We start from the raw sequence: 12751 nt of genomic DNA on the forward strand, positions 1-12751 counted from the left end.
TATACAAGTTACGAGTCAATTCATATATATTTTATGCATGGTATAGAAGATCGAATAACTAATACATGAATAAATAAGACTTAATACATAATTAACACCTTGAATTTGTCACGATATTCTACTTAAGACGCTCAAACTAAGTTATAAAGTTACTCAACTCTCTACTCATTTTAGTAAATGCTTATAACAAGGTCAGGTCACGATCGAGCATATTCTACTATCAAGGCAAGAAAACGCCGCACTTGGAACTTCCTTTTTTCAACTCCTAACAAAATATATCTCCATTGATTGTTTTAACTTGATTAGTCAATAATCATTTGCATACTATTTATTGGTGTAGAAATTCTTTCATATAGTACTAAATAATATTACATATACGATATTGATTTAAACCCACCTCGCCCCATTATATTGTCATCTCTATGCTCAGTATGTCTGCTATGAATCTAGTAGCATCTGAGCCTCCCGCCACAGAAACTGACCTAGTAGCATCACTTTCAGATTTATTGATTAATAATTGTATAATTAATGAAAATCTGATTCTTCATGCAATTTTTGAAATCAAACTCAATAACTGTTTTTTCCTTCTCAGATGCTAGTTTAGGTTTCTGCTCAGTTTCAGCCAGCTAAACAGCCTCTTCAGTGCTGAGTTCCTCTAGCTTCTTTAATGCAACAGCTTCCTCATATGCAACCTCTATTTTACTGCATAATGTAAGCAATAAAGTGACCGTTAACTATTAAAAGCTGTAGTCAGTAACAACATACCACTAGTTAAATGACAAAATAACACATTAAAAACTTTACCTGAAAATATGTGCAAAGACAAATATTTCAATTGTTTGCCGACCTAGTTCAGTTAAGAGCCTCTCATCACGCTGAATGGAATCTCTGTTCGTGTCCTCTCCAGAAGTGTCTTCCTGAAATGAAAAGGTAATGGTAAAAGTAACTTAACAGTAATTGTTGGACATGTTTGCATAGAGTTTCAAGAATGCAATCATGCAACTCACATTTGTATGGTTCTGAGGACCTTTCTCATCCTTCGGAGGGAACGGTTCCAAAACAGCCCTCTCAAGCAAAATCAAGACATCATCCACCAAGACAAACATGTCGTTCTCCATGGAAACAATAGGAACGGTTTGTTCCACTGCATCTAAATGTTTCCCTTTACCTGTCTGTCCATTACTCTGGCCTACCAGAGCTTTAAGCCCACTGTACAACGAATCCATCACAAGAGTAGACGTAACCTCTTTTTCTATGAAGAAGTTCTTGACCACCATTTTCAAAATCTGATCTGATTTCTCTCTGGACATGCGGCGTCTAGAATTTTGGTCTATTCCCAGCCAAAAAGCACAGAAACTGAAACTCCATCATACACAAGCAGTCAGTAAGTTTAGCACGGAGATTTAAGAATTAACACAATTCAGACCATAAATGACATTAGGCAGTGACCAACAGAAGGCAAGAGGGACAAAACCTTATTCAACATATATCTTATATATGAGTATGAGTCAGTAGCCACCAATAATATAGCTAAATATTACAGAGCAAAAACATAGAAAAAGAAGCTAGAAGCTATCACACCAATAATCTCCAAAACATGGAAAACAGCTAAGAAAAATTGCATCCTACCTCGACCATCTAGCTTTATCCCCTATAAATTTCCCAAGCTTTCCTCGTCGCTCTGCCACAAAATGATGGCAGATTTTCTCAACGTCCGTTAAATACACCCTAACAAGTTCTCGCCGATATTGAAAGTCAAGGCAATGGAAAGGACGGTCTGCTCTCTCCCTACAAATAAAAAACATAGGTCAAAATGGTTAGCATCACAAAGATCTCCGTAGAATCTGATAATCACTGTTTGGGATCCATAAAAACATGAATGAGACAGCTTATGAGCTCAAGACTAGATACATAAGAAGACATCAATTTTTTTTTTTATATGAAATGGAATTTTATGCTCAAAGAGAAGAATACAGAGAAGAGGACTGGACCTCCACAAGCTGATTAGAAAAGTTAAACTGGAAAATTAAAATAAATAAAGGCTTCCAACAAAAGATATTATCTTCTTGGTCTACATTCATCTAAGTTACTATTTGGTTCATAATTAATACTAGGCAGGAAGGGTACTTCTAAAAAGTCATCCTGTCCACGTTGAAACCGATGTCTAAGATTGACACTCATTAGATATAATACATCAGAAAAAGGTGTTATAGACTAAACAGTGTAAAACTCCTACATAAATAGACCACATTTATTCATTAAATGGGAAAACCAAACTATATAGAGGAAAGAGTCGAGATAAACATGATGACTTGAACTTGAGCTTTGATAATGAGGGTATCAGAATCAAGAAATCCATCTACAACTTTGGAAAGGTCCATAAATTTTTTCCATCCCCAATCATGTTCTTTCTTCCAGAAATGATGCAACGTATCTGCAGAAAAATTTGCAACTGCATATTAATGTGATAGGAGGGAACCAAGAAGTCCATCACACAAGCAATGTCTAATAAATTCACCTGAATACTTGGACTTCTTCGGATCTTTGTTAACCACAGATATAGTAAATTGTGCCAAATGACTCCAGCCTGTTATTATGAAGATAGAATGGAAAAACATCAGCTTAGCTAAAGCATCATTTTCAAAATAGCTGTGACAGACACTATCAGCATTATCATACCCGGAAGAAGATTGTCATGATTAGCCACACAAAGAAACAAAGAGAGATGACTGCTGACATCACATCCCTGAGGATAAATCAAAATATACCTGCATCCAACAGTTGGATAAGAGAACTTTTATTAGTAAATTCTTAATTTATAAATTGATAATTGTCATTCGATGAGAGGAGAAACAAGCATATAAGAATACAGAAGATGCTACTGTTATTCCTGCCAATTGGCAATGTCGACTAAAAGTTACAAAAGTAGCAAAATGGATCACAGATCTAAACTCTTAAGTTTATTCTCACAAAAGACAAAACTACACATATTACTTTATATTAGTATAACAAGAGCATGGTAGTCAGCACTTAAAGAATATTTTGTTTCGACAAAGAGAAGGAGCGGGGGCATGTCATATATGAATCAATTCATTTGTGTCCAAACAGCTCAAGGGGAAATAAAAGGATTTACTTTATTGTTTTTATCCATTTACAGAAGGTTGAAAAAGATGAAGTGGAGGAGTTACACAGCTCTCTGCTCCCTACTTCCAGACTAAAAAGGAAACACAACCCTTACATCTCCCCTTTGCCTGAAGGAATAAAGAGGTAAGCACATAAAGCTTTTCTGCAACTCTTTGCTCTTTACCTCTTAAAAGAGAAAGCCAAATAGGAAAGATAGACAAGACTAAGTGGTCCTACGACCATGTAGGATATCTCCAACACAATAAAGACATAAAAAGTAAGAGAGTTTAGTCAATTAACAGTATACCATAAACATAAATCAGCAGCTGATGCATGATTTTTCCAAATCAATACAACTGCCTGGAAAGTGGGAAACACATCTGACTCTTCCCAAAGATATAATACAACTGCACAAGTATATTTCACAAGATAACTCTTCCCAAAGATATAATACCATTTGTAGCCGCCAACCTCAAAAACATTACTCCGAAGTTCTCTCTTGTTAATTTGTGAAAACTTATCAATCTTCCAGGTATATTTTCCATATAGCTCAACTGGTTTAGGTCCTGAGAGGCAATAGAAAAGGTTGAGAAAATAAATAACGTGGAGGACTTTAAATAAGGCACATAAAATAGGAAACAAGTAGAGAACTGGTGAAGTATAAGGAAGAAACTTCATCTTAGAAACAGGTAGTTGTCTCTCTGAAAGTTAGAGGGCAGAAATTTGACACGTGACAAGCAATAATTGGTGCATGATTTGCACTTCTTTTCTGATATCTAAGGTTGACTGGGAAATGGGGTATTTATATTACTTTTAAATAGCTCAAGGGGTACTAGGACCCTGCAAAGTTCCAATGTCTCTTTGAAAAAAGTTTTAAAGTCGGAGGGGGTAATCATGCACTATCTCTATTCCGATTTGGCAAATGCATGCATGATGATATCTTTCCTACAGGGGATTATCAAGTATACTTCAAGCATATCTAATAGGTTAGAAACAGCATGCTATTTTGCAATTTATTTCTTGTGTTGAAAATATGAGAACATAAGAGATGTACTGATGACTTTATGATATGATGAATGAATACAATATCCATCTATTATAGTTGTCAACACAATACATATAAATTAGTCCATTGCGGGATAATCTTATTTCAAAACTTGAAACTTGTAATATCCTATTCCAACAGAAGCACTTAAGACCTATGCTGCTCAAACTCCTCAAGAATATCGTCGGGTGCATGCCAAATCCTCCAAAGTAGTGCATTTTTGGAGGATCCTACACCGATGTGGCAACGTTTTTGGAGAGTCTGAGCAACATAGCCTAACACATCACCCTATCCGTTAAAACTCAAAATCGAGAAACTACTTCAGTTTGCTTTTTTGAAAATATCGAAAGTAAATAGTCCCCAAAATGATAGCCAAAGAGCCTACCGTAAAAACAATCAATTGTGCTTCAATCCCAAATTAAATGGGTTTACCTATATGAATTATCTACATCCAACTTACTTTATTTAGACCCATTTCATATCAATACTAAATAATTTGTCTTCTAATTTAAGAGTTGGCCTAGACATGGCTGCTTTTATTATGACCATGGTGTCCGACAAACTTTCGCACACCCGACTAATTCCACGAGCTACCATTCACCTCCCACCAGCAACAAGAATCAAGTAACTCTGTCCACAAGTCTAGGACAGATGAGAAGAATCACCTAATGTTTTTTTTGTCTTTGCTAGGAGTTGAACCTGAGACCTCATAACTCTATCATTGACCACTAGGCCACACCCTTGGGTGCCATTGTCATTATTTAAAAAACAAGAAAAAAAAAAAGAAAAATTAGAAGCTCTAAATGAAGAGATTTTCTAAGTCCTCATTTGTTTTTATTAAGATTAAGTGATCTGAATATGAATACACATCTGAATATTAAGATGTGCATTAAGCATTAGATGTCTAAATTCAAATACATGTCTGAATATTAAGATGTGCATTACAATTAAGATTTTTGAATCTAAAACTGTGTATTTTTTTTTTAAACACTAAAATGTATAAAATGTTTTTATTCAAAGATTAATAATTATACAATTCAACAAAACACTAAATTAATCTAATACTATACATCAATTAGGTATGGTGTTAGCTAATAGTAGGTTGTGTGTCGTAGCTAATGGTGATGGTGGTTGGGAGTAGAGGTTGATGGTGGTAGTTGGTGATGGTGGTTGATAGTTATGGTGGATGACAATAATAGCTAATGGTTGTGCTGAATAGTGACGGTGGTTGACAATATATAACATGATGATTAATGGTAGTGATTGTCCGTGGCGATTGGTGGTTGTTATAGTAATGGTGGTTGATGATGATGATAGTAAATGATAGCTAGTGGTAGTGACAACTGATTGTAGTGATTGACAACGATGGTGATTGTGGCCGAAGGTGGCGGTACGTAGTTGATAACGGTGGGCTGCAACAACAGTAGTTGATAATGGTGGACAGTGGCGGTAGCAGTAAATAGATGGAATTGGTGAACTATTTGTTACATATTTTAATGATACTTAGACTTTTGTTGCATATCTTAATAATTCAGATTTATTCAAACCAATAAGTGGTTGAAACATTTTTTTTAGAAAATACTTGCTGATTAAGATTTGAATGAGTAAGATTCAGACTTAAAAAACAAACGGACTTAATGACTGAGACCTAAATAATTAAGATTAAGACCTTCACTAATTGCAAGCAAATGAGGTATAAATCTCACACTTATCTCTACGTTACCATATACTCCAGTAATAATTCTAAATATTAGTCCCAACTAGTTGAAATAATTTCTATGGAATTTTTTGCTTCCACAAAACTTGTTTTTAGTGAGTGAGGTTGTCACCGCACAATCACCAGAAAAGGTGCTTGTCAACAACAATTCAATCCTAATGGTCCAGCTTATCCTATGAGCTCTCAGGATAAAAAGGAAGCATTCGCAAAACAGACGACAATCTCATTTCCCACAAATGCATCTTAATGGAAACAATATAGCAATACTTCAAGAAAGAGAAACAAATAGTACCAAATCAAACAACATAAAACTCCTCACTCATCTGTCAAGAATGAAAAAGAATTTATAAGGATAGTTGGCAAAAAATCAAAAAAGAGAGGCACCATACCACCATCATCATCACTGTCCCAGTATGGAGGTGATGTTAATGGAGTTCCATTTTCCATCTGCTGCCCCTTTGACACTCCCTCCAGAGACTTCCCTATTCCTGCCTCCTCACTTGCGCTTGAAACCATTTCTCACTCCACCAATTTCACCTGTTTTCAATTCAAACAAGTTAAACCCCACTACAAATTGACTAATCTTTACACAAAAACGCTAAAGCTTCTGCTTACATTTATGCAGAATTCAATTCAAAATCGAAAAGCAATGCAATATACAGATCATGCTAAATGATCTTATTATCTAATAAAAGCAGTCACCCTCATGTATTATCACTAAAAATGCTAACATCTAGCAAATTCTGAGTTCAATTCTCAAACCCCTATGGAAATTCGTATTCATCAATGACTGAACATCACCTAAAACTCCTCAAACTGAACATCCACATCAAAAACATCATATATTATAAAACCCAATTAGCGAGTAAGGAAAGAAACACCTCATTCCAATAAAGGATCAGAAATTGAAATTCCTAAATTATCCACATCAAGAAGAAGCCTAAACCATAAGCAAGCACATAATAAAAAAAATAAAATAGAATAGCAAAAAAAATACTAACCTGATGAGGAGATTCGAGATGCCGAATAACAATGATTGATGAACAAGAACAGAAAGAAAATCAAATAAACTCACAAGTCAGAAATATACAAATATTAGGATTTAAGGAGTCAATGCTATTTTGATGTAACTATAATTCTAATTGATAAAGGAGATTTTGAGTTTTATATTAATTCTAAAAATAAAAAAATGGTTGTTAGATTTTGAATAAATTAAAGTGGAACTATAATTCTAATTGATAAAGGAGATTTTGAGTTTTATATTTTTAAAAATAAAAAAAAGTTGTCAGATTTTGATAAAGGAGATTTTGAGTTTTATATTTCTAAAAATAACGTGAATAACAAACAGAAGAAACAAAACCTCTCCTGGGAATCGAACCCGTGACGACGTTGCGCAAAAAATGTAGCGCGGCTGCCATTTGAGCTAGGCGAATTCTGTTACATCGGCTGTCCTTACATTTTTTTTATGCTTTAGTTTCTTTTTTTCCTTTTTATATAGATATATTCAGTAAAAATTTCAACAAATCCGTGTCACGTGACACACCTTAGATATGCCTAAATCCTCCCCTGCATATCAATATGATGAAAAAATATATCGTAAATGTTAGTCAAACTCTAAAAAATAAACTATAACAATTAAAAGTACACGAATATAGTATTAATTAGGAATAACTTTTGCCTGGTTTTTAAAATTAAAAAAAAAAACAAAACCCCAAACAATGCATTAAATATTTAAACTAATAATGGCCAAAAATAGTGTAACACAATAAATTGATGTTCAACATTAGCTTAAGCTATAACATAAAATATTCAATAAGTTACTCAACTCTCTATACATACATTTCAATAAATGCTTATAACAAGGTCAGTTCACGAGCATATTTTACTATCAAGGTAAGAAATTGCTGCACTTACAACTTCCTTTTTTCAACTTCTAACAAAATATATCTCCATTGATTGTATTAACTTGATTAGTCAATAGTCATTTGCATACTATTTATTGCTGTAGAAATTCTTTCACATATACTAAATATATAACAAAATTGAGGAATTATAATTGTATTGATTTAAGGTTGTAAATTTAAATTTTAGTGAATAATTAGTGATATTGATGTATGAAGCATAAGAAAATATTGTTGTGCGAGCTTATTATTAAATAAGAGAATTGATGAGATTGGAGAAAAAACTTTGAAGTCTTCGCTCAAACAAGGTGTTTTTATTGGTGGACCTTCGGACTCGACAACTAGTTTGGACTGTGGAGTTGTTTAAGTCCTACACATTGTTGAGCTATTGTATTTTGGAGGGACAAATCAATAATGTTATTAGCGGATTGGTGAAAATTCAACTAAGACATAACACAAAACACATTGAACGCTTATAATAATAATTACGCTTCAATCCCAATAACATATCGAAATAAAAATTTCTAGGAATACAATAGATATATAAGTTCTTCTTCTACTACTCATTGGAATAGTGCGACTTGAGAAACTCTATCTCGAGCTGCAAAGCAGAATTTTTCTTCTTCTCATTCTCCACTTCATTTCTCAACTTATCAATCACCTCAATCAAATTGTCTTTCTTATTCACTTCCACAACATATTGTTCCCCATGAAAAATGCTTATCAAATTCATTACATTTTGTCTTTGATCATCCAAACTCTTTTTCAAAAACAATAAGCTAGCCAACATTACTTCCCTACTAACACTTTCACCTCCAATTCTTCTATCTCCACTACAATTCATAGCAACCCCTTCGACCTCAGACGATTGTCGTGAACCTCCTGGTGAACTTATAGTCGATGTATCAGAAAACAATTCTGATACATCGACTTGTTTCACCACATCATCGACATAATTTGGCTTTAGGCTACTAATTTCTTGATCTTTTTCAGTTGGGAAAAGTACTGGATCTAGTTCAAACCCGTCCACGTTGAAATTCCACCCACTGATCCTTCTTTGTTTAGAAATTTCTCCATGTTCGGGATCGTCATCGTCGTCTCCATCAGATTTCTTTAAGGACAAAAGTCTCTGAATCTTTACTTGTTTAAACCTCTGTTCCACACTTGGCAAGCCCTGCAAAACATGCTTAACAAGAAAGTCAGGGCCTTTATTACAGCTTTTAAAGAACGGATGCTTTAATAGTTTCTCTGCTGTTGGCCTTCTGAATGGATCTTGATCAAGACATAATCCTACCATATCCTTAAAACCCTTTGAGAATTTCTTGTAATTCTTGCTGTTTTTTGTTTTCTCATAATCAGAAAATCGAAATCGTTTTGTGATTTTCATGAACAAGGATTTTGAAGGAGGGAGATGAGACAGGGGAGGCCTTCCATGTGCTAATTCAAGAGCAGTAATACCAAAAGACCAAATATCAGCCTTGAAACTGTACCCTGTATGTGAATGTATCACTTCAGGTGCCATCCAATACGGCGTTCCAGCTACATCGGTGAACATTAAACACGAAGATGAGGAAGAAAAGGACGACCCATAGCCTGAAATTGGCTCGAAAATTGATGCAGAAACTCCAAAATCCGCGAGTTTTATAGTTCCATGAGAATCTATAAGAATGTTTCCTGCTTTAATATCGCGGTGAAGGTGACCTTGATTGTGAAGGTAGGCTAACGCGCTGAGCGTCTCTTTGAGGACGATCGCGATACAGGGCTCAGATAAACCATCAGGAAAAGCAGAGGAAATAATGGATTGAAGGGAACCCGCAGACATAAAAGGCATGATAACCCAAAGACAACGATCGACAGTAAAAGAACAATGTGCTTTAAGGATGTTTGGATGAGAAAGAAGGGACATTGTCTTGGCTTCGCGTCTAATGTTGTCGAGATCAGCTCTTGATTGATCAAGATCAATAGCTTTTATTGCTACGACAGATGAATTCATAGGAATACAGATGGCTTTGTACACAATAGCACTAACACCTCGACCAATTTCATCGAGAATTCTATAACATGTTGAGTCTAAAGGATACTGAATTTTTTTGTGCTCTTCTTCATTTTGCTCTTCTTGATTATAAGCCATGAATGTGTTTTGTTTGTTTGTAAAGAAAGAGTTGAAGTATGGCAAATTTATGAATGGAAGTTTGTTGAAGAAAGAGTAAAAAGTTGAGGATACAGAGAAGGTTGGAGTGGTTTTCCTGTGAAAGATTTTATTAGTCTTTTTAAAGTGTTTTGTGTTTGTGCATGTGAATTTTCAACTGCATTTCTAACTAGATATTCAGATGTGGATCATGAAAAATGTGAAAGGTCACAACCCTTCGGCAAAGTCGCAATCCTTCATTTTCTATTCACACCTTTAAAACCCAACAAAAAATTAGCTTGGTTGTCCAGTCTTGAGACATACTTACGTGTTATGAATGTTGAGACTTTGCTACCACTCAATTGGATTCTGTGTGTCTTGTAATTTCATGGCTTGAAACTAAAGCATTTTTAGCTAAATTGCAATGTGCATGTTGTTATAAGACTTTGAAGATTTGTCAAAGTTCACAATTAACTCTAGAAGTATCATTTAATTTGAAATGAATACTTTTACTTGTATAAAATGGAACAAATAGACATATGTATTCTACATGTATATTACAATAGGACACATATGTTTACTTATTCAACTTTATACAAATTTAAATGTCTATTTGTACATATAAAAAAATTGGAAGGCATAAATATGAGATCAAAAAATTGGAAGGCATAATATTTATTTAAAAGAAGCTACTACAAAGCAAAAGAAAATCCTAATGGTGGTTAAACATGTCACTATCTTGCTAAAACCGGTGTGACTCTTCAACCAAAATATTAAGGGTCGAAAAAAGAAAACTACAAGGGGAAAGTTAGTAGGATCAAGAGCGGAATTAGAATATTGACTATCGATTTGACAAAACTCAATAACTTTTTATTCGAGTGAACAGAGAATAATGGAATTGGACTAGGCCCATACTGTGAATCCAATACAAATTTACAACCACGATATATAGATGGGCAAGATTCAATCTCTGTCCTCAAAGGATTGGATAAGTAATTGGCAGATGTCTTATCTTCCTTGCACTTTGGGTCTACTCTCATCCTCAAACGACAAAACATATACTTTAGAGTTTAGAGTTTTAATTTAAGTTCATTATTTGCTAATGACGATAAAATTGGTGTAAGAACTTTTTACATCATCATATTATATTTATATGTTGTTGTAGCAAATTACATATGTCTTGTTTTAATGAAGTTTACCTAAAACATTTTTTTGGATAATCATTCTTAATACCTATGCATTATAGCACTATACAAATATGAATGTTCAATGAAAAGATTTTGTTATAAATGAATTTCCAAATCCTTCTTTTATAGAGAACAGCCCTCCCCACTCTATTTGTTTAGTAGAATTGTGCTCCAGTCTCAATATTTTAGGGTAGTTTGGCGGTGGATAGAGTTATATATGTACAATGTATTAGTATTAGTATGGGTATTAATTATGCACGTATTAGTAATGTGGGTATTAGTTATATGGATATTAGTTATGTAAGTATTAATTATACAAGTATTAGTTATGCAAGTTTAGTTATGCGGAGTTTTGTTATGCATAAATTAATCTTTTGGATGTTGGGTTTTTATATTAAAAGTTAGTAAAATTATATTTTTTTAAAAAAAAAAATTGAAACATTTATTTACAATCCTTTCCTTCTTTAACTTTGTATTTTTCCATCTTTAACTTTGTATTTAAATTAAAAATTTCTTTAATTATGTAGTAGAAGAAAGTAGTCAAGTGAGAGTGAAGGGTAATATTTTCATTTTAACTTTTTATTCATGTATTAGCTATACACATATTAATTATTCGACCTTCTACTCCGCATAAATAACATACAAATTTCCTCATAACTTATACATGTATTAGTTATGCAAATTTCAAAATTGTCAACCAAATGTCGTATTAATTTATTCATAAATAATTTTTTCTTATACACCTATCAAACATCATATTAATTATATACATGAATACTTTTTTCTTATCCACCTATCAGACAATGTATTAATTATACACACAAATAACTTGTTTCTTATCCACCTACTAAATATCGTATAAGTTATACAAACTCTAATGCATAAATAAAACTTATTTTATACTTTGGGAAGTTGTGGTACTTTTTCTGAATTTTTAGCTATTTATCTTATCTTATCTCATGAGACATAATTTTCTTCATTGAATATTTATTTTATCTATGTATCATATATTTTGAAGTGTTTGTAATATGCAAGAAAGTACTATAAAAGGTACGTAAATTGGGAAAAAAGTATCTTAAACTTATAAACTGACAAATAATTTAAGATAATTATTATTAAAAAATTTGATAAATAATTTGAGACGATATTAGTAATGCATGTAGTTTCAACTAAATTCAATAGGAATAAATTAAAGGGAAAAGGGTCAAAAATACCCCTGAACTATTGGAAATAGATCAAATATACCCTCCGTTTGATTTTGGGGTCAAAAATACCCTTACCGTTAGTGTATTGGCTAACTTTTACCCCTCAAAACTAACAGATGCCATGTCACCTAAAAAATCACATAAAACAATATTTTTTTGCTGACTTGGAAATTCAAATGGACAAATGTGAAACTTTTCAACATTCACTTGAAACAACTAACCGGCATGTTAAATTAAATAGTTGCCGAGACAATTAGCAAGATGGCACCAACATTTATACAACCAAAAAATATGACTGGTGTACATTCCAAAATTCGACATAATACTCTATTTTGGCCTTGGTTTAAGGTAAAATTTCAATCACATTAATAAATTTATTTTATGGCCTTAATAAGTGAACATTTATATTTTATGTGTAAGTTATTAGTATTTAGTTACATATTTC

At 33.2% G+C, this 12751-nt stretch overlaps 2 protein-coding genes across 3 annotated transcripts; both read right to left on the reverse strand.

The window, feature by feature from the left end:
• Positions 1-302: 302 nt before the first annotated feature.
• LOC102590534 (MATH domain-containing protein At5g43560) lies at positions 303-7053 on the reverse strand. Of its 2 annotated transcripts, none has more exons than XM_015310171.1 (10): positions 6887-7053; positions 6275-6422; positions 3578-3689; positions 2680-2768; positions 2519-2587; positions 2305-2452; positions 1630-1788; positions 1008-1356; positions 805-917; positions 303-702 (listed from the first exon to the last, which is right to left on the reverse strand). In XM_015310171.1, exons 2-10 carry the CDS (start codon positions 6399-6401, stop codon positions 627-629), a joined length of 1242 nt encoding a protein of 413 aa, XP_015165657.1. In that variant the 5' UTR covers positions 6402-6422; positions 6887-7053; the 3' UTR covers positions 303-626. The 2 variants fall into 2 exon arrangements, with proteins under 2 accessions (XP_015165657.1, XP_006350675.1); XM_006350613.2 differs by having other exon boundaries at positions 2305-2434; positions 6887-7051.
• Positions 7054-8029: 976 nt separating this feature from the next.
• Positions 8030-10004, reverse strand: LOC102581874 (serine/threonine-protein kinase BLUS1). The gene has a single exon (XM_006350669.2). It carries the CDS (start codon positions 9915-9917, stop codon positions 8346-8348), a length of 1572 nt encoding a protein of 523 aa, XP_006350731.1. The 5' UTR covers positions 9918-10004; the 3' UTR covers positions 8030-8345.
• Between the last annotated feature and the right edge of the window lie 2747 nt (positions 10005-12751).

This window comes from Solanum tuberosum, unplaced genomic scaffold (assembly GCF_000226075.1).
Source record: "Solanum tuberosum cultivar DM 1-3 516 R44 unplaced genomic scaffold, SolTub_3.0 scf00125, whole genome shotgun sequence".
In the NCBI taxonomy this organism is placed as follows: Eukaryota; Viridiplantae; Streptophyta; class Magnoliopsida; order Solanales; family Solanaceae; genus Solanum; species Solanum tuberosum.